Raw genomic sequence first — 25,305 nt, 5'->3', positions numbered from 1 at the left:
TATCATAATTCCCTGTTTCAGCATCTTTGTCTTATTAATTTATGCTTGTACCTCTTAGTCTCATACAAATAAGTAATAAACTTGGTTATATCACATTGCAACCATCATCTAGCCTAGTAGTTGGTTTAATATTGAAAAGAAACTGTTCACAGTACCTTCCCAACCTTTCACGTAATATATCATTTTTAAATTGCTTCCACACATTTCAGGATGGAGTGACTATTACTGTTCAAGAGCACTCAGTAACCATGGTATAACGTGGCTGACAGTAGTATTGGTTCTGTCTTGAAGCAATTTTCCTCCTGTTCAAAATAGAGATTCTATAAAAAACGGTGAAATAGGAATGACCTCAAACCATACTCAGACTAATCCAGTGAGAGTACCACGATATGATTCATGGATTTAATTTTAGAAATGTGGTTTTTGTGTTCGAAAATAATTGTAGAGATGAAATATTCCTTGTAAACTTTGAGCATAAAATAATGTTGAATGTGGTTGATACTGAATATTTACTTTACTCAGTATCACTTTTTGCCTGTGACAAATCAGAGCAAGAAAGTGGTGAAATATCAGCCTCTCAAGACTGCTAACTGGGTAACCCTGTTCAGATCTTACAAAAAGACTGCTGCATTGTATTGAACCACTGAATGTCTATGCAAATGTATTTCATTTGTAAATATACTCAAGTGAATAGGTAGAGGTTTTCTGACTTCAGAAGAGGATATTTTAGAGACTTTTGAGATCCTTTCATTTGATATGTGCTTTCCACAAAATATCTGCTGTATAGAGATTCCTACAGGTAAACAGATCATCCCCCTGACTGAATGTGAGATCAAGATCAAGAACCCCAATCCCCTCCTGATATCCACGATTCCACCGTCATCAGTACAGCAACACAGCTTTACAACACCGGCCATCGTGCAGCAGCCACCTTCATGTTATATACATTGCAATGAAGAACTTAATGGGAAACAGAATGCAGGTATGGGAAGCTGAGTATACTAAAAGACTAGCAAATTTTGTGGTGCATGTAAGAGATGAAATTCCTGTAAGTGTGGCTAATTATAATAAGATTTTGACAGATAAAAAAAACATACATTTTGGAACAAAGCATGAGCATTTGTTTATAACTGAAGTGCCACTCTGTTGCCAGTACTATACCATGGGCTTTGTAACAGCAAAAACTGATGCATCATGAACAATGTCCCCTCATCATCTGTATAGAGAAAAATCTCTTAGCAAGAAATGCATTACTGCCATTACTTTATTTCATTTTATTTATTTATTTAGTCACATTCATTCAATTCATATAGCTGCCCATCTCAAACCAGTGACTCTGGTTTATGATTTTGCAAATATTTTTTCCAAAATACATTTTTGTTTCTCTATAGGTACCTCTGTTCCATCATCCTGCCGTGGAGTCAAACGGTACAGGTATCCCTATTTCACAACTCCTGGACATCATCATGACAGCTTACTGAAATGGCACTGATGTATGCCTTAGATACTGAGGTTTAATCCTCAGACAGTTAAGGCATTTTTAAAAATTAATATTGTCCCGATGTACTGCCCCATTCAGCCATGTTCAGTGTCTGTGTGTTTGAGTTAGGTTTGAATAGGAGTGCTGTTGGTCTACGGTAACCATTGCTGTTCACCAGATTCTTTGGTCCTTTCCCCACTTGCACTTAAGCATGAGACAAACATGCCTGTACAACATGGATCCTCCCATCTGGGCACACTCCTCCATAGCCATTCATTCTCCTTCCTTGCAGAGCTGCTGCTGTGTTCAACAGGCTTACAGAATTTTTGAAAAAGTGTGGTGAACAAGCACTTATAATCTGAGTGGATAACATGTATATTCTCTTTAGACAGATAGTCAGGGATAGAAGACATACAGACAGTATCCATAGGGTTAACTTCCCCATTTATGGCCCCAAACCAGAGGAGACAATTCCCAGCTATTTGGGTGGAAAATATGAGTTAAGTCAGTTCAGGATTAGCATTGCACAATATTATCCCATAGGCTAAAGTAAATCTGGAAATATGCAATGCAGCTGACTCTTGGCCAAGACATGATGAAAATTAAATACATTATGTTTATTAATAAAAACCCATAATGATTTACAACAACCATTAAGTTCTATAATGACTTTCTGAAAACTGCTGATTTCCTTTTTAGGAAGATCAGCAGTGGTTAGTTTTATTATTCATAGTTTTTAAAATACTTTTCAATATTTTTTATTGCTATATGCAGTATGTTTTGCATTTTAGGCTTAAATGGTAAATGCCAGCCTCCAATTCTAAACAAATTTAAAAAAAAAAGGGAGACTATGAAAGAACACATCACCCTTCACCCATTACAGTAATGTTAATGCTCTTAGAATTCAGGCATGGTAAACAGAATATTTACTGCAGACATTATTGTCTGCTTATATAGACATCACTTACTTTAAAGAAATACATTGAAATTATTCAATGCAAAAAAATTTAACCTCCTAAGCATCAGTGTCCATATCCATTCTACAGTACTGTTTTGCCTCTTTCTTTCTACAGAAAATCTGCTAAGGAGCTTACACAATTCTTTCTGGTGGTGATTTTCTATGCTGCCCTTCTACTGGTAGTACATATCTCTTTCAAATAATTACTGAGCTTCTGAGTTTTTTTAAAAAAATATATTTTTCTAGCAGTTGTGCTAGGAAATGTATTTACCTCTTTCCACCATTCCCTCACTGTTTTCTTTATCAAAATTCTATACTCTCCAGAGGGAAAAGTGATTAACTATATTTCCCCCTAAGGGCAAACCATAATTAGTGGAAGGGATTTTGATCAGGAAAACATTATGAAGGAAAATCATTAAACATTCCAACCACTGGTACTATATTGTTTCTGTGAGGAAACTGGAATTCCCTTGAGCCTATACGTCAAAAAGGCGAAGGAGATGCAATGAGCATTTGTTCTACAAATGCTCATTGATTGAGCCTATCTACCCTTTTTTCAAAAAATCCACTGAGGAGAAAAAGATGGAATACAGTAACTGCAAAGTGTATTTTGATAGGTAGTACTAGGAGCCATTTGTTTGAAAACAGTATTAGGTACTGTTTCTTACTATCTTATCAACTTATTTTTAATGCCCCCCCTCCCCTTTTGTTAGGTCCATGTGGTGGCATCCTGAAGTGCCTTCCGTGACTTCAATGCTACGTCGAAGTCTCTCCTTGAAATCTCAGAATATATTAGGCAACAGACCTATGTGGCAGTTGAGCCAAAGCAGGTCACAGGTTCTTCCTCAACGAGAATTCATATGGAAGCCTTTCCAAATTGACCACATACTTCTGAAGGCAGAGAATGAATACTGCACCAAAGCCAAGGGAGTACAAAAGGCAACTGGTCAAAAATATTCATCCCAAGATAGCAGAGAAGCTATTCCACAGATCAAGTTTGTGTACAAGGAACGTGTCTTCCCCCATGAAACCATGAACTTTGAATAACCTACCCTGAGTTAACAACTGGTCAATAGGAAAGCAGGCCCTCTCCTATTCTTACCTGTTACAAGACTTTAGTGCAACAACTGCTGCACATCTTTGGTGAATGATAACTTGGAGCCTCGATTAAGAAGACAGTAAATTCTCTTATTTCCACAGATTAACGGCAAACCATTCTGAAGGGCAATGGTTTTCTTTGTTCATTAATATCTTAAGATAGCTTAAGGCAGCCTGCATACGGATTTCCCGCCTATTTGTTTTCCTGATAAGAAAAAAAGAGCTATGTGTGGAAGGAGAATTGCTAGTGGGAAGCCTAATGAACCTGTTACAAGCTTCTGTCTTTTTCATGTCCCCTTGATTATTTTTAATAATTTGCTCCCCAATGAGATACAAAATCAGCTCAAGGGAAAATCAATGCATGAATTTAGAACAAATTCAGTGAACATAAGAAGAGTTAAGTACCCTTCCTTCTTCTCGAATCTCCTTGCAGATATCTCCTCCGCTACTGAACTCATATTACCTTGGCAAATGTTGGTTTAGGAGACTTCAACATCTGTAGCAGAATGTCACTCAACTTTTTAGTAGAAAAAATGATTATGCCTATCTAATATATACACAAGTTTTTCTTTTTATGATGAAGGATGAATTTAAAATTCTATGGACTGGATTTTATTGTTCATAGGTTGTTGTTTACTGGTACAATGTACATGGAAGAAAAAGCAAGCAAAACTATCATTGCACTTTTATCCTTTGGGTGAACATATCACTCTCCCAGTTCTTAGGATAATTCTGACCAGACTTGGGCTCTCTTAGCTCATAATAAAAAATAAAACTTGTGTGTACATTAGGGTACATAAAAATGTGCTGAGGATGCAGGTTTTTAAAAGAACCTGCAAAGATCATAAAATAATGTTCTTAAAATCAGGCAAAACTAAATAGCTATCTGTTAAAGTATATTTACTAGACATAAAATAACTAACCCGGAACTAACTATTCAGTGGAGTATCTACTGATGAAGCCATGTATCAGAACTTTTATCATTTGGTAATGGATTTGGTATAAAATTAATGAAGTTTGTATGTGACTTGCAAAGGCTAACAGATTTTCAACCTTGTTCACATTGGGTTCTGTTCTGTTACTAAAAACTATACAACTTAATTGACAAATTAGAAGTATCAAAAAGTACATGGATGTATGAATGTATCAGAAGTATTCTATTACTTTTGTATTTTTCACATTACAGATTAAGGAAGTTTAGATAATAAGCCTGGACTAACAGTCATTTATATGTTTCACTGAAAAACAATGTAATGGCACCAAAGACATGAAAGATTTATGGGCCAAATTTAAGTAAATTTACACAAAGAACCTAAGCACCTGATTAAAAATTTGGCTTGAGTATTTTTTTCTACTGACAAAATGGCCATTTTTAGAAATATTTTCTAGGATAGATTTTTTTCAAAAACAAAGTTTTTAATCATATCTTAATTAAAAACCAATTTATTTTCTAAAGACTGATTACGCTCATTAGTCTTTCATGGTAAATAGCACTAAAATGATAGATTTCACCAATTTAATAAAGAAAAACACAGAACATGAGATATATTAATGAACAAGATATGCATAAAGTATAGAAATTTTGTGTCTCTCACCTTCACATGGGCTGAGCAGAATTAAAGACCCTGCTTCTGCACTGCTTCAAAGCATCCACCTTCATTGGTCTTGGTGGAAATGTATGGATGCACAGAAGACATTTCTATTGAAGTGAATTGGCTTGCCAGAGTGAAACAGTCCTCCTTGACACTAATTGGAGATGACAGAGCAGAGTCCCTTACTTTTCCACGTTGTGGCACCGCTTTGTTCCAGTGGTAAGAGTCAAGGCAGCTCTGCAAAGCAGCACGGCTTGTGGAGGCCTAGAGTGCAGTAACTGTTTTTGTTCTCATGAGCTTAAAATTGATAAAACTCATTGTGAGTCCCTTTAACGTACCTTGCTGTTTTATGTATGTTCATTCAGTTGTTTGTACAAATCAGTGTGTATCCTCCTCCCAGTGCTAGTAAGTATGCATTCATTGTCCTTAGTGAAAAGCAGCTCTCCTGACCTCTTGTGGTGTACATTTTAGAGCATTTCTCCCCACTTCCATTTTTAGTATTGTACTTGGATCCTGGGATGTTATGTTTCACTCAGTACTTCCTCTATAATCTGTGATGTATACCCCCAATAATTAATAAAATCCAGGAAACTGTATTATTAGGCACTTTCCTGATTTTTTTTAATGGAAACTATTCATTGTTGTAAAATAAAATCTTTGCATTTTCACATGGCATGTTGCTCTTGTAATCACTTATTGTCAGTTCCAGATGTCCTCGTTTATAGATTGTGAAATCATTCATTCATTCTATATTCTACATATTGAGGCCTGTCTCTTGTTATTAGTGTGGAAAGGAGAGCCATACAATTTCAAATGTGAATGTAAATAAGTTTTAACTGATTGATCACCATGCAGGAAGACTGCATAGCAATCATTGTTCAATTTTCTTACATTTTTCGTGTGAATGTGTTTTTTGCCAAAGGAAGTATTTGTCAATCACCCATCATTTTTTTTTCTTGCAGAGTTGTATATCTTTGGGAATGGCTTTTTAATATTTTAACTTTGCCATCCTATACAGTATAAAAATCTTGTGTGACACACCACAACACTGCACTGATATCAGTTTTCTTCACTGTCATCTTGTTGGGAAGAGTGTTTTTCAGGTTCATCTATGTTGAGAACAGCTCAGTTGCAATTGCTACTGTTCTGAAGAGAGAAAGAGCATATTTTTCTTTCAGTTTTAGGCATGATGCAATTAAAGAGCAAAATAAAACATAGTTTTCTTATTGGTTTCTCTGCAGAGCAGAATGGAGAAGGTAATGAAAGAAAAATGAATGTTGAGTAAAAGGACCTATGAGATTTATTGCAGTTAGGTCTATAATTGCACAAGAAGTCTAGATAAAAAGGCAGGGATTTCTCCAACTAACTTGGGTTACATGGTGCAATATGTTAGAAAGATAACTTGTGAATTTAAAATGGAGGGGGCAGGAATGTTTGCATGAGAAAATATCAAAATACACATGTGATATGGGTTTAAAACAACAATATTCTATTCACTTATATCAAATTGTGTGAACTCAGTAATATTTTTGACATGGCATGTATAGAGCTGGACTGTAAATAAGCCATTTATTTACAGTATCCGTGAGAAAACTGAAAATACTATTGAAAGCTGCACAGAGCGCAACAGTGAGTTTTGCTAAATTAGGCTTGTCATTTCTACTGTAATCCTGCATATATTTAGCTTAAAATAGATCTGACCTAATTAAATGGCAATGGGGGGAGGGGGGATTTCCTAATCGGTGTGCCGGACTTTCGGACCTATAAGCAAGAATGGTTATAGTCAGAAAATAAGGCATTTCTGTTCGCTTAGGAGCAGAACATAATTATATAGCAAGATGTACAGAAAACAACCCGTTTTGATTCCTTAAACTGGAATCATCACATCACATTTTTCTTACGCGCCCTTTGGTTTCAAAGTTGCGTATAAACCTCAAAAGATCGGGCAGCAACCCCAAGCCCCCAAACTGAAAGAAAAGTCACGCAGTTGGAGGCTCTTCCCGCCCCACTGGCCCCCAAAAAAGACACTGTTTTTCATTGGCCGATGGAACCTTTTATTTAAGAAGCGCGAGTTCGGGAGCGTCAGAGGGAAACTCAAAGGCGAGGCTAGGTCGATAGAGACAGAAACAGTTAGAGCTGACAACCATCAGCATTCTCAAGATACCTTCCAAAATAGATCTACAATTCAATTCAGCTGTAGGGAATCTTGGCCAATAACGGTTCTCACGTTTTTTTAAAATCGGAAGTTTTGATTCTATGTGTACGTAGGCGGCGGCTCCTCCTCCTCAGGCCTAACCTGCTCTTAAAGTGGCGGAAACAGGAACCATTGGGAACCGGAAGTGATCAAAGGAGGGGTGAGGAAGTGGCGGTGGGAGACTGCTTTTGTCCTCCACTGCAGGTCACGTGGTGGTGGCACGACAGCTCCTTTCTCCGCTCCCCCCTCCCCCGTGGCGGAGCCCGGTGCGGCTGCAGCATGGTGCACATGGCCTTACAGGTGGCGTTGGGCTCCGGCTTCACGGTGCTCACGCAGCCGCTTATGTACGTGAAGATGCTAGTGCAGGTGAGACCATTAGCCCCTTCAGTTTTTCCTCTTGTGCGTGAGAAGGGGACACCCGGGAGGGAGCGAGCGCCCTTCGCTCTTTTCGGAGTGTTGAAATTGCTTCCTCTTCGGCGATCGCTCTGCTCTGGGTCGCTGTTGCCCCTCACCATAGCGGGCTCACCCCACACCCTCAGTCTCCGGGCCTTCATTTGCCTTCGGCTTGGCTGACCACTCTTCGCCTACCTCTCTTGTTCCGAGGTGTAAAGTCGCCGCCCTGGAAGTGGTGAGGAAGCCACCGATGTGAACACAGATCAGCTCTTGCTGATCAACTTCCCCCACTACTACTCAGAGCACCTCCGCAATCTGTTCCTCTGCCTAGAAACACCGGTATTATCAGGGACGAGCGACGAGGTTCCTTGAGGAACAGGAGCCACCGCTAGTTCTTTTCCGGAGCTTAATTTTTCCCAGGAACTTTGCTTTGCAGTCAAGTAATAGCAGAAACTTCTTTAATGCAGGATTTCAGTCCAGTTATGGTGGATGACGGGGCAAGTGCCCTTAGACCCTTCACAGAGTGCTCGTTTGTAAAAAGAATGCTTCCGCTGAGGTTTTGCTGCCGTCAAACACTCTGCCAGTTCCTTGTCACACTCACACGCCATTCTGCCACAGATGCTTTTCGAGCGGCACTCTGTCTCAGATGCTTTACATAGCAGTTTGTAGCGCTGCCATTTTACTCGGTTGTGACATTTCAGAGAGAGCCTGGTGTGGCGATAACAGCAGTCATGCAAGAAACAGCAGTGATCCACTGCATCCAGAGGCTTCCCAAAGCCGCCTGTTCCACAGTAGCAGCCATATAGATTGAGTGCTAGCAGTGGGATTTGCAGACGATCCCGATAACACCACAGAGTCAAAACCATTTCCAGGACACTGCGCTTCTCTCGTTTACTCCCTACGCTTTGTTTAAATTCTTGCAAGAATAAAACTCCCACTGTAAGCCATAGGGCAGTCCTCATTGCAGAAACCAAATTCTAACTAACTACAGCCAATTTCAAATTAGTTTGTCCGACTCAAGTATCTTTGCAAGTGAGCCGATTTTCAAAATCCCAATCAATTTTCTAGTTTTATATGAACCTCATATTCAAATCAAGTCTTATTTTTATTGGCAGTGTCTAGGACACTCCCAGACAAACTCCCAGTAATTTCAGACTTGAAAAGTTCTTTATTTAGTAACATTGGATGTTGTTTTTGGCAAGTTGTGTCTTTATACTTATTTCATCCTTGGCAGAAAACCATAGTTGTGTAAAAACAATCTGCCTCTACAAGCATTTAACAACCAATGTGCTTTCAGAACATGAGCTTCTAATCAAAAGTACAAGCTATAAAAGGGTATTTGCATTTTCAGGATATGAATACATGAATCCCTGCAATTTAACCTTAAATCTTTGAACCTTAAATTTGTAAAAAGAGAAATGAGACACTGTTATTAATCTTATAACTGTTCACCAAGGGCTGCTTTGGGCCAGGGGAATATCTGGCTGTCTTTGTATGGAAAGCATCCTTTGTATGATGAGTACACTTGTGTACTCTGAGAAATCAGAACACTTGGTATTTGCTTGCCAATAAAACTTTCTGCTGAACTGCAGGTCTCCTAAATCATTTATGTTGTGAATTGGAATGTATGCATCTGGCATGCTCTTAGCAAATCAATCAGTGGATCACCAAAGCAGTTTCATCTTAAGAATTAACCACCTAGTTATTTTATAACTTAACCATCGTAGTCATAACACATTTTGAGGTAGCAGGATATATTAAGGGAAATGTTCTGCATTAAAATAATGAAATCTTAATAGCAGAATATTGCAAAAGGGTGAGTAAGTGGTTAGAAGAATTTGTTTGACATTGAGGAAGAAAAAGATTGCTATGGGGTAACTATGGGGGACATTTGTTTTTACAATAGTTCGAAATTTGTCATATAATAAAACATTGTGTCAGTATCCAATATTCTGAATTGCAGATTACCTCAGTACTGGACATATATTGCAAAATTATAACCAACTTCTAAAAATAATGGTTTTGGTACTTGATACTTACAGCACTGGTGCTGCAGGAACTTCTTGTTAATGAAATTGTTATATTAATGCTGTGAAAAGCGTGTAACTGTTTCTTTGAGATGTTCACTCTGTTGACTATAAAGATCACTGTAGATTGTCCCTTTATTTCAAAGGTGGGATATGAACCCCTCCCTCCAACTCTGGGAAGAAATATTTTTGGACGACAAGTCTATCAGCTGCCTGGTCTCTTTGCTTATGGTGAGTATATAATGTATGCATTTTGCAGATGAACAGCAAGAGCCTAAAACACAGCAGGATTGCTGTAGTTATTGAAGTGCATGTGAGAAATGCATGCCTTTGAACTAGACCTTTTTTGGATATATTATAAAAGGGTTGCTAAAGATTTTACAACTTTTGAAGAAAAGTAGAGATAGTTATGCAGCTTAATTTGGTGCATATCTAAACTGGATATTTTAAAAGAAATGTCAAAACTGTATGTATGGTTACTCACTTTTGAATTCCAGCTAGTAAGCAGTGTTTTGTCAGTAATGTTTAGTCAATTGCATCTCTTCCTGTGCATACAGTCTTTTCAAGCACCATATTTTTAATTTGATTTACAAATGCATGTGCATGTTACAGCAATGCCACATTTTCCCCCATTGTGCAGCTTATGCAGCAACATTTTTTAAATCCCTGTTTAACGTGGGGATTGAATATCTGTTTTGAACTATAGGTTTCTAATCTTCAGCTATTTTGGTGTTGGACTCTCACCTGGTTGCCATTTCATGATTTGATTTTTTCCTCATGCATTTGTCTGACAATAGGCATTGAATTTCCATCAGGTTGCCAATTATTTTTATTTTTAGCTCATAGTTCTTGTTACCGTTGAGCAGGGATGGCAAGATATGGTGCTCCAGATGTTTTGGGATTGCAGTTTTTGTTACTCCTTAGTGCTGGCCAGAGTAATAAGAGTTGAGAGTCAATAAGGAGAGCAACAGATTGCTCATCCTTGCTATAGCGGATAAGAGAGTCTGGTAAGGACTAGTACATTATATGATGCTGTTGCCTGCAGATATTATGTGCAGCCAGTGCATAGTTGAATGACATGAATGTGTTTAACACCAAAGTTTCTACCATGGCATTAAGCAGAATCCTTTCTAGCTTGGGATAGATTCATATATATGATACTTTGTTTGGGTAAAAGGGTCAATAATGGGACAGATGCCTACCTCTGTTTCTGTTTTCAGCAAAACACATTATGAAGATTGATGGGAGGGCTGGACTCTTCAATGGTTTGGCTCCTAGACTCTGCTCAGGAGCCATTGGCACTGTAGTACACAGTAAAGTTTTACAGGTACTTTATAATTTGGTTGTATATTGTTTTTAATATACAAAATATTTCACATACTTTATTTTATAATAGACCATTTTTCTTGAATTTTGCTAATAACCTGTTAACAAATTTCGTATTGCAGATATTGTCATTAAAATCATAAAACATGGATAAGGTTCTTCCTTTTCAGCACAATCCACAGTTTGCTGTTAATTCCATATCTCCATCTGTGATTTGCATTCACTCTCAAAGCCAGGATTGCATGGCTCAAAGCCTTGTAGCACTGAACTAGTTTGATGTTGAGTTCTGTGGTCATCAAAGCTTTTTATTCATGGGGTGTACAATTTTTATTTGATTTTAATGTAAACTCTTCTGTGGTCTGCCAGGATTGCTACTGTAGTTATTTTGTTAGGCCGACTTATAATGAAATATTAGCAGTGGTGTTAGGTTACATCTTGGGACAAGCAAAGAGCACAAAATCAGGTAATGCTACAGATATTACCCAGGCAAGGCCCTCTCTTTGTTCGCACTGAAGATGTTGCCTAGTTTGGCAATGAAACGTCTGCAAGAAAACAACAAGGCTCAGAGAGCACCAAGGACTCCACAGGTAGTCCTCGCCTAACTACCATTCGTTCAGTGAATGTTCAAAGTTACAGTGGCACTGAACAAATGGTACTTACATCTGGTCCCTGAAGCCGCTGCAGCACCCCCATGGTCACATGATCACAGTTTGGGCCTTGGCAGACTACCCGCACTTAACAATCGCAGGAGTGCTTCAACTTCCCCCTGCCTATCTCCCCCCATCTCTGCCCTTTTGGCCATCCTGCACAATGGCACTCCTCAGCAGTGCTGGGCCTGAAGTAGAGGCCTGGGGACTTCAGCAGTTTTAGCTGGCTGTCACTGCCCCAGGCCTCTACTTCAGCCCCACTGCTGCCACTGCCGAGGAGTGCCACCTCAAGCTTCTCACTGCAGCCAACCATCTCGGCACCACACTTCCTTCTTCCCAAGGCCAAATTGTGCACACTGTTCTTGTGATACTTTGGAAAGCCTTCAGGCAGCTTCTGAGGCCTTCTGAAACCTTGTGAGAACGATGCACGTGATTTGGAGAAAGGTGGGCGCAGCCTTCTCACAATGCTTTGGAAAGCCTTTGGAAGGCTTCTGAGGTCTTCTGAAACCTCGTGAGAAGGCTGTACCCGCGTTCTCCAAATTGGTGGCAGCCAGCTGAGACTGCCGAAGGCCCCGGGCCTCTTCTTCAGCCCCAGTGCCGCCGCTATGGAGTGCTGCTATGCAGGGCAGCCAGAAGGGCAGAGAGGGAGGCAGGGGGAGTTGAAGAGGCAGTCCCTTAGCTTACTGAAGCTTGGAGCTGGAAGGGACTAAGCTGGGCATGGTTTGGATCAGGATGGGTCCTCACCTAACGACTGGTGGAATTCAATTAATGACAGCACCAGGGACCTCCGGGATTGCCATCGCTAAGCGATGCAGTCATGTGATGTTGCGCTTTATGACCGCATTGCTTAGCGATGATATTTAAAGTAATGTATATTACATATTTATGTAAGTAACTGCTTTTTAGTAAAAAAAAAAAATCAGGTAATGCTATTGCAAGAATAGTGTGCAAATATTTAAAGTAATGGATGTTACCATATTTACTATAAGTAACTGCTTTTTAGTAAAAAAAAAATTGTATTAATGTCACTGAAAAGTAAAACCAGTAGAAATGACCAATTTAAAAAAATGAAAATGCGTTGTTACCAAACAGGTTGTTTTCATTCTTCAAGGAAACAGAGTTGTACAAGAAATCCTATGTAAACATAGCTATCATCACTAGTAAATAAAGGAACAGACAGAGCAGATGCTCATTGCATCAATTCTGCTACCCAACTTTTGTATATGGATGAATTGGATATATGGGACAGGTCTGTTACTGTGTTTATAGAATGTAACTTAATTTGGAAAAAGTTCAGCAGTCTAGGTTAATAAGAGTGTAGTAAAGGAATCTTTTAAAAATAAGATACTTTTTCCTCAGGCAAGTAACTAGAGTGTTATAAAATAAAGAGAGCCCAGTATAGCAAATAACTTGTGAGTTAAGAAGGAACAGTGTATGCGTGAGGGGGGTGGAGTGGGGTGGGTGGCTATAAGTACAACAGCCAGGTAATACGAAATGGAATTCTTCACTGGTGTTCAGATAGTGAGATTAAACTATGTTTGTAAAATAGTTGTTACACTTTTGCTTTCCTCAGAAACTGAACTATTCTCTCAGATTTGCATTTTGACAGAGTTTGTGTGTTCGCATTCTTTGTTGGCTGCATAAGCTGTGTGTTGAACTTGTAGTTATTCTTGTTTATGGTGCCATTAGTGCTTGAGTGATCCGTTATAGAATGTATAGGCAAATGTAATCTGGTCCAAGGAGCCTACAACTCAAGTAAAGAACCCCAGGAGGAGGATAGGAAAGGAATGTAAGTGCAATTATATACATTTAATGGTATTGGTAATAAAAGATTGAGGAGATAAATTATGAGCTTATATTTGTATGTTTTCTTTCTATCTAGCACTGCCAGAATGCTGATCAAAGTGAGGTATGTCTTGAGGTCCCTTCATAAATAACTTCTCTCTTTCCCAGTAAAGCTCCTTTTTGAGATTATAGATTGTGCTCTGTACTGCAGTCTGTGGGAGTGGAAAGCTATGCAGAATTCGTACAGTAAAACTGATAATATAACAACATACCTGCTTTTGAGGCATGGAGGATGCCATGACTGGGGGCTTTTGAGACTGACTTTTCTGCTTTTTCTCTCCAGGAATTAGAGAATAGCTACAAAGAATCTGGATCCTTTCTGGATCAAGTTATCAAGGAGGTAAGTGATAGGATTCATTTATCAGGGGATTGGCTGGCTGTGGATCCTGTAGAAGAGCATTCCTGACCTGGTGCCCTCCAAATGTGTTGGCTGGTGGATAATTGGAATGATAGTCTATTGTTTCTGGAACCAGGAGATAAGAGGCAGCAGGCTGTTCACCTACACTATAGATTGTATCATAATGAAGTTGAGAAGCAGGAATATCTGGTTAGCATAGCTTGAATGAATAACTTTATTGATTAGTCAAATGACCATATCAGAAAGTTGGGCATCAGCCACTATAAGATATAAAATATGATACCGTAAAACAGCTAAAATACAGTAAAATTAGCTAAAGTATATTATGGTGAGATAAAATACGATAAAATACAGTAGGGTTGGTTAGCACAGGAAAGTGTAGAAGTGAGTTGTCTCTGCTTTCATGACATCATGGATTCTGAGTCCAGTCTTGTAGGAATCTAAGCAATAATATCCACAAATAGTTCAAAGAAGAACATATATCTACAGAATGATCTTACATCTATAGCATCTGTCCCCCAACTGAGCTATATAAACCAGACAAATAGAAAGATGTCTGCTAGATTTCTATAGTGGGATATATTGAGATATATTTGGGGTGTATGGGAGGGATGTGCCCAAAGTGATAGTAGGGCAGTGATTTTTCTCTAAGTAAGTGATAACTTGGTTGAAATAGATTGATCTAGAGAACAATGATAACTAATGTAAATGTTTAACCTTAATACTTCAAGTTGTAATATACGATGAACAGTCATTTAGCCCTTTACTGGAATCTGGGTAGATGGGACATCTTGCATCTTGCCTTTTCTTTGCTGATATGTCTCCAACTGTTCTTCATCTTAGACCTCTCAAGAGATGATTGCGTGTTCTGCTGCTACGCTAGTCACCCATCCATTTCATGGTATGTATGGACTCATACCTTTCAGCATTATTGTAACTCCTAGATACAGAAGAAATGCCCTCCCCTCTACCATCAGTTGTTTGGCTGTGCACTAAGACAGGAGACAGCTGTGCCCTGACCCTTCCCTGCTACGTTTTTGCCACTTCAGTGCTCTTAAGCTGCAAACAGTGATGAATAATTACCTGTTGGAAACATTTCTACCCTACCTTCCTCCGTGAGCATTAACTAGCTAATAAGGTGAATTGTGAAAACCACGGTGTAATCAAACCAATACACTAGAACTAGCAGCAAGAGAAATTAGATAAATGACCGTGTACACACAAATTTAACCATAACAATAAAATCCACTTAAAAAGAAGACTCTGACGGTGCTTGATCCTTTGAGGGGAGGTGATGAGAGGAACCTACCTGGGGGAACATGCCATGGGCTGAGTGCAGCAAATGAAAAGGCCCTCTTCACTTGAGCCCCAGTGAGATGGGTTTCTAGAGGTGTTGCAACATGCAAGAGGGCCTTTGATGATAACTTCAGAAGATGGGCAGGTAATATAGGGTAGGTGTCTAATCTCAAGTTTCTTCTCACAGAAAGAGGTCTCTTCTCATAGCACTTTGAACTGAGCCAGAATAGCTGATTCAGTAAGAGTTTTGTCTCCTCCGAAATGCAGCACCTCAGAACAGCCAGGCCACAGGATTTTATCCATTCTGATTTCCTAATAAGTGTGAAATGCCACTGCTGTAATCCAGATGCAGTCTAATTCAGGATTGCATCACTGTGGCCAGATGGGCCATCTCCAGGAATGGCTGTAGTTGATGTTCCAGCCTCAGCTAAGCAAAAGCAGTCCTGCCCATAGTCAAAACCTGGTTATTTCAGATCCGAAAGAATCCTAGATGCTGAACTGACATTTTCAAAAGGAGTGCTATTTCAACCCACACTGGTTGCACCCACTTGTACAACAGATTGGTTGCACCATTCAGGGGCATAGCTGTTTTGCTTGGATTCATCCTGAGTTATGAACCTTGGGATTATATGCTCCTGTGTAAATGTAAATGGGGGGAGGAGTGCAGGTGAGGGCTTCCTTAATGATAGTTTTTCCCTTTTGAATCTCTCCTTGTCCTTCAGTGATCACGTTGAGGTGTATGGTGCAGTTCATTGGCAGAGAGACCAAGTACAGGTATATGCATATTTGTAAGTTGGCTTCATTGTGGTTTTAACCCACACAAGGGATGGAACTGAGGGCTGGGAGACAAATTAGTGTGTGACATCAGAAGTGTCCTATTGTTGTTGTAATTAGAAATGGTGGGAGAGGAAACCACATGCAATTTTTAGAGTCTTGATTGTTTTCCCCTTCAATTTTCAGTGGAGTGTTTAGCTCTTTTGTCACCATTTACCGGGAAGAGGGCATCTTTGGATTTTTCGCGTGAGTACTTTTTAGGGTGTTTTTTTACCATTTATCCATGCCATGATGGCTAGTACAGGGATAAGGTGGATTTTGCAGAGGATGTTCTGAGTGAGCACAGTATGCCACTGCGTACTGTATTAGTTGCTGGAGGAAGGCTATTGTTTGCATGTTTTCAGAAGACATCTGATTGGATGTTGTGAGAGACAGGATGCTGGATTAGGTGAAGTAAAGTTCTTCTTAAGCAATACGCCATCCCAAAGTGGGTGGCAGAAATGGTAATTTCTTCTTGGGGTAGCTCATCCTAGTCTTGCACATAGTTGACCAGTCTCCTGCCATGTGAGCAGAGTCAGTGGCAACTATGTTGTCATGTTAGTGTTGAAGTTTTCCAGCCTTATTGCTAGTCAGCTGTTTCCTTTCAGGGGCCTTATTCCCCGTCTGCTTGGAGAAATCCTGTCCTTGTGGCTTTGTAATATGCTGGCCTACCTCATCAATACCTATGCACTGGAGAATGGGGTAAGTGTTCTACTTGTAGAGTGCTGTGTCCAGAGTTAAAGCAGCAGTGACTGCTGAGCTCAGATTGGCTCTGAGACGTTGTGCAACTTTCTGGTATTGGCCTTGAAGGTGCCCATTCTTGCTGTGCTTCAGCATCCTCATGAGTACAGGCATGCATGAAATGAAAAATGTGGTTTGTTCCAAACATTTGTGCTTTTGGGGTTTCTGTCAAGCTATTCTGAATGGTCCGTGGCTCAGCAGAACTGAAACCTTATACTCTGGGATTTGTTCTGGGCTCTAGCAAAAATAAATTTGAGGAAATCTTGTGGGGCAAGTAGGACAAGACTGATGCACCTCATCCTTCTCTCCCCTCTTTCTCACATGGTTTACCTGTCTGCCCCTGCAGCTTCCCACCAGCTTCCACACCTCTATTTAGCTGCTGCTGGGCTGCCGCTGTGCCATGATGCTCAGATGCACGGGGCACCGTTGTCTTGGGGTCATTTCCAAACCAGACATGCACGTCTCAAGTCCGTGTCTAGATGAAAAACATGGATTTTGGTCCAGGCACAGACCACCCACATTAAGTATTGGTTCCAAGCTCAGGGTGGTCTGTGCAAAGAATGCTTTACACACCTCAGCTCACAAGTATGAGCTAATCAAGTATTTTTGCTGTTCACAACCTATAAATGTGGCTGCATATTAGTACGAAGTCAGATATATGTCTTCTCATGTAGGGATTAGTTGGCTTTCTTAGGTGATGCACTTTGGTTGCAAAAGCAAAGGGCCATTTTGAAGCATGCAGGGGCATAAATAAACATAGCCCCCATCAGCATCTCCTTAAAACAGCCATGATTGCCCTCTGTGACTGCTGCGTGATCCTGAGGAAAAAAGACTCCTTGGGTTTAAGGAGTTGTGGGCAGGTCTGTGCTTAGGCTGTTGCATGCACTGAAGCATCTTCTTGCCTTGAACCTGAAGCCCTGCACAGTCCTGGGAGGCATCTTCTTTACCTTTTGGTCAAATGTTGGGAATGACCTCTGTTACTGAGGAGCCTGTGTTTTATTGATGAATTTTCTTTCTAGGTCTCCACCATGTCTGAGATGAAGAGCTACTCTCAGACTGTCACTGGAGTGAGTGTATAATCTAATTTCTTTTTCTTTGTGGTAGATGAAAGGGAAAAGGGTTCTGAGAGGACCACAAGCCTCATAACGCACTTTTAAACCTTTGGTCCTGATGGTCTTGTGAGGGATGCCAGACCTCATGGAATTAACTGATGTTGTTCAAAATGCCTTGCAATCTTCAGCCTTCAGAATCTCTGTTCGGTGTTGGAATTCTCCACCTCTTCACTAGAGATATATCAAACATCTATCTATCTATCTATCTATCTATCTATCTATCTATCTATCTATCTATCTATCTATCTATCTATCACATTTCTTTACTGCCCATCTCGACAAATGACTCTGGGTGGTTTACAAGCGAATTAAGACAATAAAAGAATTTGTTGTTGTTGTTTATTCGTTTAGTCGCTTCCGACTCTTCGTGACTTCATGGACCAGCCCACGCCAGAGCTTCCTGTCGGTCGTCAACACCCCCAGCTCCCTCAGGGACGATTCCATCACCTCTAGAATATCATCCATCCACCTTGCCCTTGGTCGGCCCCTCTTCCTTTTGCCTTCCACTCTCCCTAGCATCAGCATCTTCTCCAGGGTGTCCTGTCTTCTCATTATGTGGCCAAAGTATTTCAGTTTTGCCTTTAATATCATGCCCTCAAGTGAGCAGTCTGGCTTTATTTCCTGGAGGATGGACTGGTTTGATCTTCTTGCAGTCCAAGGCACTCTCAGAATTTTCCTCCAACACCACAGTTCAAAAGCATCTATCTTCCTTCGCTCAGCCTTCCTTATGGTCCAGCTCTCGCAGCCATATGTTACTACGGGGAACACCATTGCTTTAACTATGCGGACCTTTGTTGTCAGTGTGATGTCTCTGCTCTTAACTATTTTATCGAGATTTGTCATTGCTCTTCTTCCAAGGATTAAGCGTCTTCTGATTTCCTGACTGCAGTCAGCATCTGCAGTAATCTTCGCACCTAGGAATACAAAGTCTTTCACTGCTTCTACATTTTCTCCCTCTATTTGCCAGTTATCAATCAAGCTGGTTGCCATAATCTTGGTTTTTTTGAGGTTTAGCTGCAAACCAGCTTTTGCACTTTCTTCTTTCACCTTCATCATAAGGCTCCTCAGTTCCTCTTCACTTTCAGCCATCAAAGTGGTATCATCTGCATATCTGAGATTGTTAATGTTTCTTCCAGAGATTTTAACTCCAGCCTTGGATTCCTCAAGGCCAGCACATCGCATGATGTGTTCTGCGTACAAGTTGAATAGGTAGGGTGAGAGGATACAGCCCTGCCGTACTCCTTTCCCAATCTTAAACCAGTCTGTTGTTCCGTGGTCTGTTCTTACTGTTGCTACTTGGTCGTTATACAGATTCTTCAGGAGGCAGACAAGATGACTTGGTATCCCCATACCACTAAGAACTTGCCACAATTTGTTATGGTCCACACAGTCAAAGGCTTTAGAATAGTCAATAAAACAGAAATAGATGTTTTTCTGAAACTCCCTGGCTTTTTCCATTATCCAGCAGATATTGGCAATTTGGTCTCTAGTTCCTCTGCCTTTTCTAAACCCAGCTTGTACATCTGGCAATTCTCGCTCCATGAACTGCTGAAGTCTACCTTGCAGGATCTTGAGCATTACCTTACTGGCATGTGAAATGAGTGCCACTGTTCGATAGTTTGAACATTCTTTAGTGTTTCCCTTTTTTGGTATGGGGATATAAGTTGATTTTTTCCAGTCTGATGGCCATTCTTGTGTTTTCCAAATTTGCTGGCATATAGCATGCATTACCTTGACAGCATCATCTTGCAAGATTTTGAACAGTTCAGCTGGGATGCCGTCGTCTCCTGTTGCCTTGTTATTAGCAATGCTTCTTAAGGCCCACTCAACCTCACTCTTCAGGATGTCTGGCTCTAGCTCACTGACCACACCGTCAAAGCTATCCCCGGTATTGTTATCCTTCCTATACAGGTCTTCTGTATATTCTTGCCACCTTTTCTTGATCTCTTCTTCTTCTGTTAGGTCCTTGCCATCTTTGTTTTTGATCATACCCATTTTTGCCTGGAATTTACCTCCAATGTTTCTAATTTTCTGGAAGAGGTCTCTTGTCCTTCCTATTCTATTGTCTTCTTCCACTTCCGCGCATTGCTGGTTTAAAAATAATTCCTTATCTCTTCTGGCTAACCTCTGGAATTTTGCATTTAATTGGGCATATCTCCCCCTATCACTGTTGCCTTTTGCTTTCCTTCTTTCTTGGGCTACTTCTAGTGTCTCAGCAGACAGCCATTTTGCCTTCTTGGTTTTCTCTTTCTTTGGGATGTATTTTGTTGCCGCCTCCTGAACAATGCTGCCAACTTCTGTCCAGAGTTCTTCCGGGACCCTATCTACTAAGTCCAGTCCCTTAAATCTATTCTTCACCTCCACTGCATATTCCTTAGGAATATTAGTGAGCTCATATCTAGCTGATCTGTGGGTCTTCCCTAATCTCTTTAGTCTGATCCTAAATTGTGCAAGAAGAAGTTCGTGATCTGAACTACAGTCAGCTCCAGGCCTTGTTTTTACTGACTGTACAGATGTCCGCCACCTTTGGCTGCAAAGGATGTAATCAATCTGATTTCGGTGTTGTCCATCTGGTGAAGTCCATGTATAAAGCCGTCTCTTAGGTTGTTGGAAGAGAGTGTTTGTTATGCAGAGTGAATTGTCTTGGCAAAATTCTATCAGCCTATGTCCTGCTTCATTTTGTTCTCCCAGGCCATACTTACCTGTAATTCGAGGTGTCATTTGACTGCCCACCTTAGCATTCCAGTCTCCTGTGATGAAAATAACATCTCTTTTAGGCGTGTTGTCCAGTAGGTGCTGCAGATCCTCATAGAACCGCTCTACTTCAGCTTCTTCAGCATTTGTGGTTGGGGCGTATATTTGGATCACTGTGATGTTAGATGGCTTGCCCTGAATTCGAATTGAGATCATTCTGTCGTTTTTTGGGTTGTATCCAAGCACTGCTTTAGCCACTTTACTATTAATTATGAAGGCTACTCCATTTCTTCTGTGGTCCTCTTGTCCGCAGTAGTAGATCTGGTGGTCATTTGATGTGAAGTGGCCCATTCCAGTCCATTTCAGTTCACTGACGCCCAGAATGTCTATCTTTAATCTTGACATCTCACCAATAACCACATCCAATTTGCCCTGGCTCATAGATCTTACATTCCAGGTTCCAATGGTGTGTTGATCCTTAGAACATCGGATTCGCCGTTCACCACCAGCACCATCGGCCGCTAGCCGTCCTTTCCGCTTTGAGCTAGCTGCGTCATCACGTCTGGGGCTAGTTGAACTCATCCTCTGTTCCTCCCCAGTAGCATTTTGACCATCTTCCGACCTGGGGGTCTCACCTTCCAATGGTATACCGACATATCTCTGGTTGTACTGATCCATTTAGTTTTCATGGCAAGAATACTGGGGTGGGTTGCCATTACCTTCCCCAGGGATCGCATTTAGTCTGACCTCTCTGTCATGACCTTCCCGTCTTGGGTGGCCCTTCACGGTTTAGCTCATGGCATCATTGAGGTGCTCAAGCTCCAGCACCACGACAAGGTAATGATCCTTTGCTGAAGATAAAAGAATTAAAATATCATTAAAACAGATTCATTATAAAAATATAAATATGCATAAAACTCTAAAAATATAAAATATGAAATATTTTGCTAAGCAAGTGCTGTTGCTAGGTTCAGATTACTTTGGGGGCTGAGCTGAGCAATTGCCAGTCTTTTCCTTTCTTCTGCCTTGTAATCAGTACAAGTTTTCATCCTTCGGTTAAGCCAAGTTGCTGTTCTCCTGCATGGGGCACGGTCAGTGGTAGATCTATCATTATCTGGTCTTCAGCCTGATTTGTGAGGAAGGAGAGCTGGCATACTTTTTCCATTGGTACATCATGCTGTATTGTACTTTCAGTTCTTTGCCAGTATGCTGACCTACCCCTTCGTACTTGTTTCAAACCTGATGGCCATTAACAGCTGCGGGTAAGTGCACATTTTCTTTTCTCTCACTTGGCTTTGTTTTGAAATGCACAACACACAAAGCTCCGTCTTTATTTTTCATGCCCCTTTCTTTCATTAACCATTGAGAATTTTAGCAGTGCCACAGTGTTTGTATTTCAGTAATTGCTCTTTGGAATGTTTGTAACATAGCCAACTGAGCTAAATAAAAGTTTGTGACCTTTTTTTAGGAGGTTGATGGAAAGACTAAAATAACTCAAAGCTTTTAATTTAAAGCTACAGTTGCCAAAAAAACATTATTTTATAGTGCCCTGCCTATATCCAAAATAGTTGTGGCTGGAGAAAGGGCTAAGAGTTTCAGAAAGTTTGAACACTTGTGGATAGCAGCAAATCTAGCACACTTTTAGAAATTCTTGTTTTATAGGTATATAAAGGATTAAAAACAGTCTGGACTCTTTCCTTTAGTACTATCCAGTCATATGGAATGGGAATCTAATTTTAGGTTTGGGGAATAATTCTGGAGTGAGAAACTGCCTGGATTCTGTTTCTTTCCTGTGATACACCACAGTATATTGTGGCAATAGCTCTGCTGGTAAAAAGATAAATTCTAAATTTGCAGGATAAGACTGGCTTTTTGGACTGGTATTCTGATTCCAATTTTGACCAGATCTTTGCAGTAAACTTATTAGTAGGGTATGAAGACGGTAGTCCTCTCATTTGTGCCAAGTACCCATTGTTCGGAGATATCACCCCTAAATGTGGGGATTCCATTTAACTCTTGTCTGCACTTTGATGTCTGTCTGTTCAGAAGTAAATGCAGTTTAGTATAACTTGCTGCAAGGTAAGTGTGCACGGCCTAAGTAAATAACACATTTGTTAGGATATCCATCTGTTATGATGCAGCCAGAGCCAGTTTGGTGCAGTAGTTAAGGCACCAGGCTAGAAACCAGGAGGCCATGAATTCTAGTCCTGCCTTAGGCACAAAGCCAGCTGGGTGACCTTGGGCCAGTCACTTTCTCTCAGCCCTAGGAAGAAGGCAATGGCAAATCATTTCTGAAAAACCTGCCAGGAAAACTACAGGGACTTGTCCAGGCACGGGGGGAAAAAAATGATACAGCCCGTCAGTTTCACGGTGACATTCCAAATGCCATTATGGAATGGTGAGGGCAACTTTTTGTATGTGTTTGCTAATTTGCTAATTTATTATTTCTATCCCTGTCGTTATAAATAACATGTTGATTATAAGACTGCTCTGTCATACAGAAGCCAGTTGCAGGCCAGTTTCCTGTTAGGCCACCTGTAGAGTTGTGTTTCAACCGCCTTGGCTCCTGCTTGATCCAGTTCCCCTGTGGAGCAAAAGGGGCTGCTCTGGAAGTGGCCTCTGGGCTGTGACTTCAAGTGATCTTCAAACAGGAGCCTGGCGCTGAAACCTGATGGTGAGTGAATTCTGTAAGACTTGCCTTCTATTTTCCAGGCTCGCTGCTGGCCTCCCACCTTATGCGCCAGTGTACACCTCCTGGTTACATTGCTGGAGCCAGCTGCATGGGGAGGTATGTCTGAAATGTCTGTCCTTCCTTACAGGATCCTGATGTTTTGCTTTGGATATGGGTGTGGAATTGACAACTCCCTCCTTTGGGTATACCTGCCATCCAAGTAAAAACGCCAGACAAAGTTGTCCTGGTGTAGCTTGGAGGACCTTACAGACACACACACCCTGTTGAATGCACACCAGCTGGCCCTCAGACCTCAGCTGCTGTGTAGAGTGTGAACTTCTAGAGGACCCTGATCCTCTCTCTCTGTAGGACTCTCATATGCTTCATTTTCTTCTCATTCAGGGCAACCTGAGCCGAGGCAACAGCCTGTTTTTCCGGAAGGTGCCTGCAGGAAAGCAGTATTTGTGGGAAGAGAAGAGATTTCATTGAGTCTGCAGCCTCTTGTGGCTGTTCCAGATGCACAGAATGATGGCAATGTGTTGATTTCTATACAGTTTTTTAAAATAATCATTTAACCTTGGGAAATGGACTTGACTGTGAGCATGACTTAATGACAAAAGTAGAAGGGGAAATTCTATTCCCGTCTCTCAAACATGTAGAGGGAGGTTGGGGTAATTGCCAAAAAGCTGCCACACTTGGGGGGAAAAATAGAGGTTTTGTGAACAGGGATATTTTTTTAACTTTCTCCAGAGAGAAACATCTGTGTTGGGAGTACTCTCGCCCCTTGTGTTCTTGCCATGCTATCAGATACTACTGCAAGTTGGTTGCAAAGCTGTGTTTTTCCTCTGGAAATAGGCTGCCAATAGAATGAGATGGTTTCCATTTGGCTTTGTTATTTGCAGCTGCTAGATCGATTTGGGGAAAGTGGACCAATATTTTTTTTTCCTTAGAGACAAAGTCATTTCTCGGTCTTCATTCCTTCAAACAAATTGTTAAACTTTGCTTTAGTTAAGCCCAGAAGATGAGCCTGCTTGGCTATACAGAAGGTTCAGCATTACCAAGGAGCAAGTAGAGCCCATGTTCTGCCACTGAGCAGATCCAGGAAACATCTCTCACTTTTTTTGCAAGACGGCTGAGGGAGCTTTACTTGTGATGGCCATTGAAAGGACGTGCCACTTTCAGCAGTCCACTGTATGGATTAAGCAATTTTCTCCCAAAGCTATCACAAATATTTAAAAAGGGAAATCCATTGTTATGGGGAGAAAGCCACCTAATTGTTCTTCTCCCATGCTGCCCACAGATAGCCCCCACATAGGGATGGCTTTAATCAAAATTGAATTCAATGTAGCCTTTGCAATATTTCGGTCAAAAGCTGAGTGCTGAAGCTTCATGGGCACATGAGCATTTCATCTGGCATTCATGCAGAAGTTCTAAGTGAATAACCATCTTCTTAAGATGGCTACTCTACCATAGGATGGAAGGGTATGAAGTAGGGTCTTTGGGTATAAGAGACTCCAGAAGACATTAATTTACCCTCATAGTTGGGCCTGGCAAAACTGCTGTTCAAAAATGTGATCATGAAACTTACTGGCAGTGCAGAATGTTATGGGGTTAATTCAGTATGCTTTTAAAATTCTATTAGAATTTTATAATGTCAATAAAGCTGTAAGCTGTAACCAGAGGACATAATTGATACACATTTGTAATATGGTCCTACCAGCTACCCAATGTGATAAACTGTAAGCTTGGTCCCATGTCTCCATCATGTACCATCTGTGTCGTTAATCTGGTGGAAGAACATCTTTTCTGTCCCTTCTTACGGTTTTTAGAAAGAGAAGATTATCCATACGTGATCATGCCACAGTCCCCACAGGAGTTCTGGGTAGGGGGGGCATTTAGATGGTTATGTGTGAGATTCTAAAGTATGTTGCCGTCAGACAGTTGGTCATATACACATTGCGACCAGCAATCCAGCAAGTGTTACATTTCCAAACACACATTTAACCTCTCTAGATGGCATTTAAGGTGGTTTTATTTTTGGATGGGAAAAGACCAGCTAT

The 25,305-nt window shown here is 40.7% G+C and overlaps 2 protein-coding genes across 3 annotated transcripts in view; both read left to right on the top strand.

Moving 5' to 3' along the window:
• AGBL2 (AGBL carboxypeptidase 2) overlaps positions 1-3,753 on the top strand; it is a 45,279-nt gene extending 41,526 nt beyond the window's left edge. The window contains exons 16-18 of the mRNA XM_063310500.1: positions 716-982; positions 1,392-1,434; positions 3,152-3,753. Of these exons, the coding sequence (XP_063166570.1) occupies positions 716-982; positions 1,392-1,434; positions 3,152-3,485 (644 nt within the window). The 3' untranslated portion in view covers positions 3,486-3,753. The remainder of the gene's footprint in view (positions 1-715; positions 983-1,391; positions 1,435-3,151) is intronic.
• Positions 3,754-7,485: 3,732 nt separating this feature from the next.
• On the top strand, positions 7,486-24,919 carry MTCH2 (mitochondrial carrier 2). 2 transcript variants are annotated; one of them, XM_063288971.1, is made up of 13 exons: positions 7,486-7,688; positions 9,889-9,973; positions 10,963-11,069; positions 13,598-13,624; positions 13,844-13,900; positions 14,762-14,819; positions 15,937-15,988; positions 16,175-16,234; positions 16,636-16,729; positions 17,788-17,835; positions 21,769-21,836; positions 23,287-23,362; positions 23,648-24,919. In XM_063288971.1, the coding sequence occupies exons 1-13, from the start codon at positions 7,602-7,604 to the stop codon at positions 23,732-23,734; spliced, it is 906 nt and encodes a 301-aa protein (XP_063145041.1). In that variant the 5' UTR covers positions 7,486-7,601; the 3' UTR covers positions 23,735-24,919. The 2 variants fall into 2 exon arrangements, with proteins under 2 accessions (XP_063145041.1, XP_063145042.1); XM_063288972.1 differs by lacking the exon at positions 13,598-13,624.
• Positions 24,920-25,305: the final 386 nt, after the last annotated feature.

This window comes from Candoia aspera, chromosome 1, assembly GCF_035149785.1.
Source record: "Candoia aspera isolate rCanAsp1 chromosome 1, rCanAsp1.hap2, whole genome shotgun sequence".
Classification (NCBI taxonomy): domain Eukaryota; kingdom Metazoa; phylum Chordata; class Lepidosauria; order Squamata; family Boidae; genus Candoia; species Candoia aspera.
This window is presented reverse-complemented; position numbering and strand designations above follow the sequence as displayed.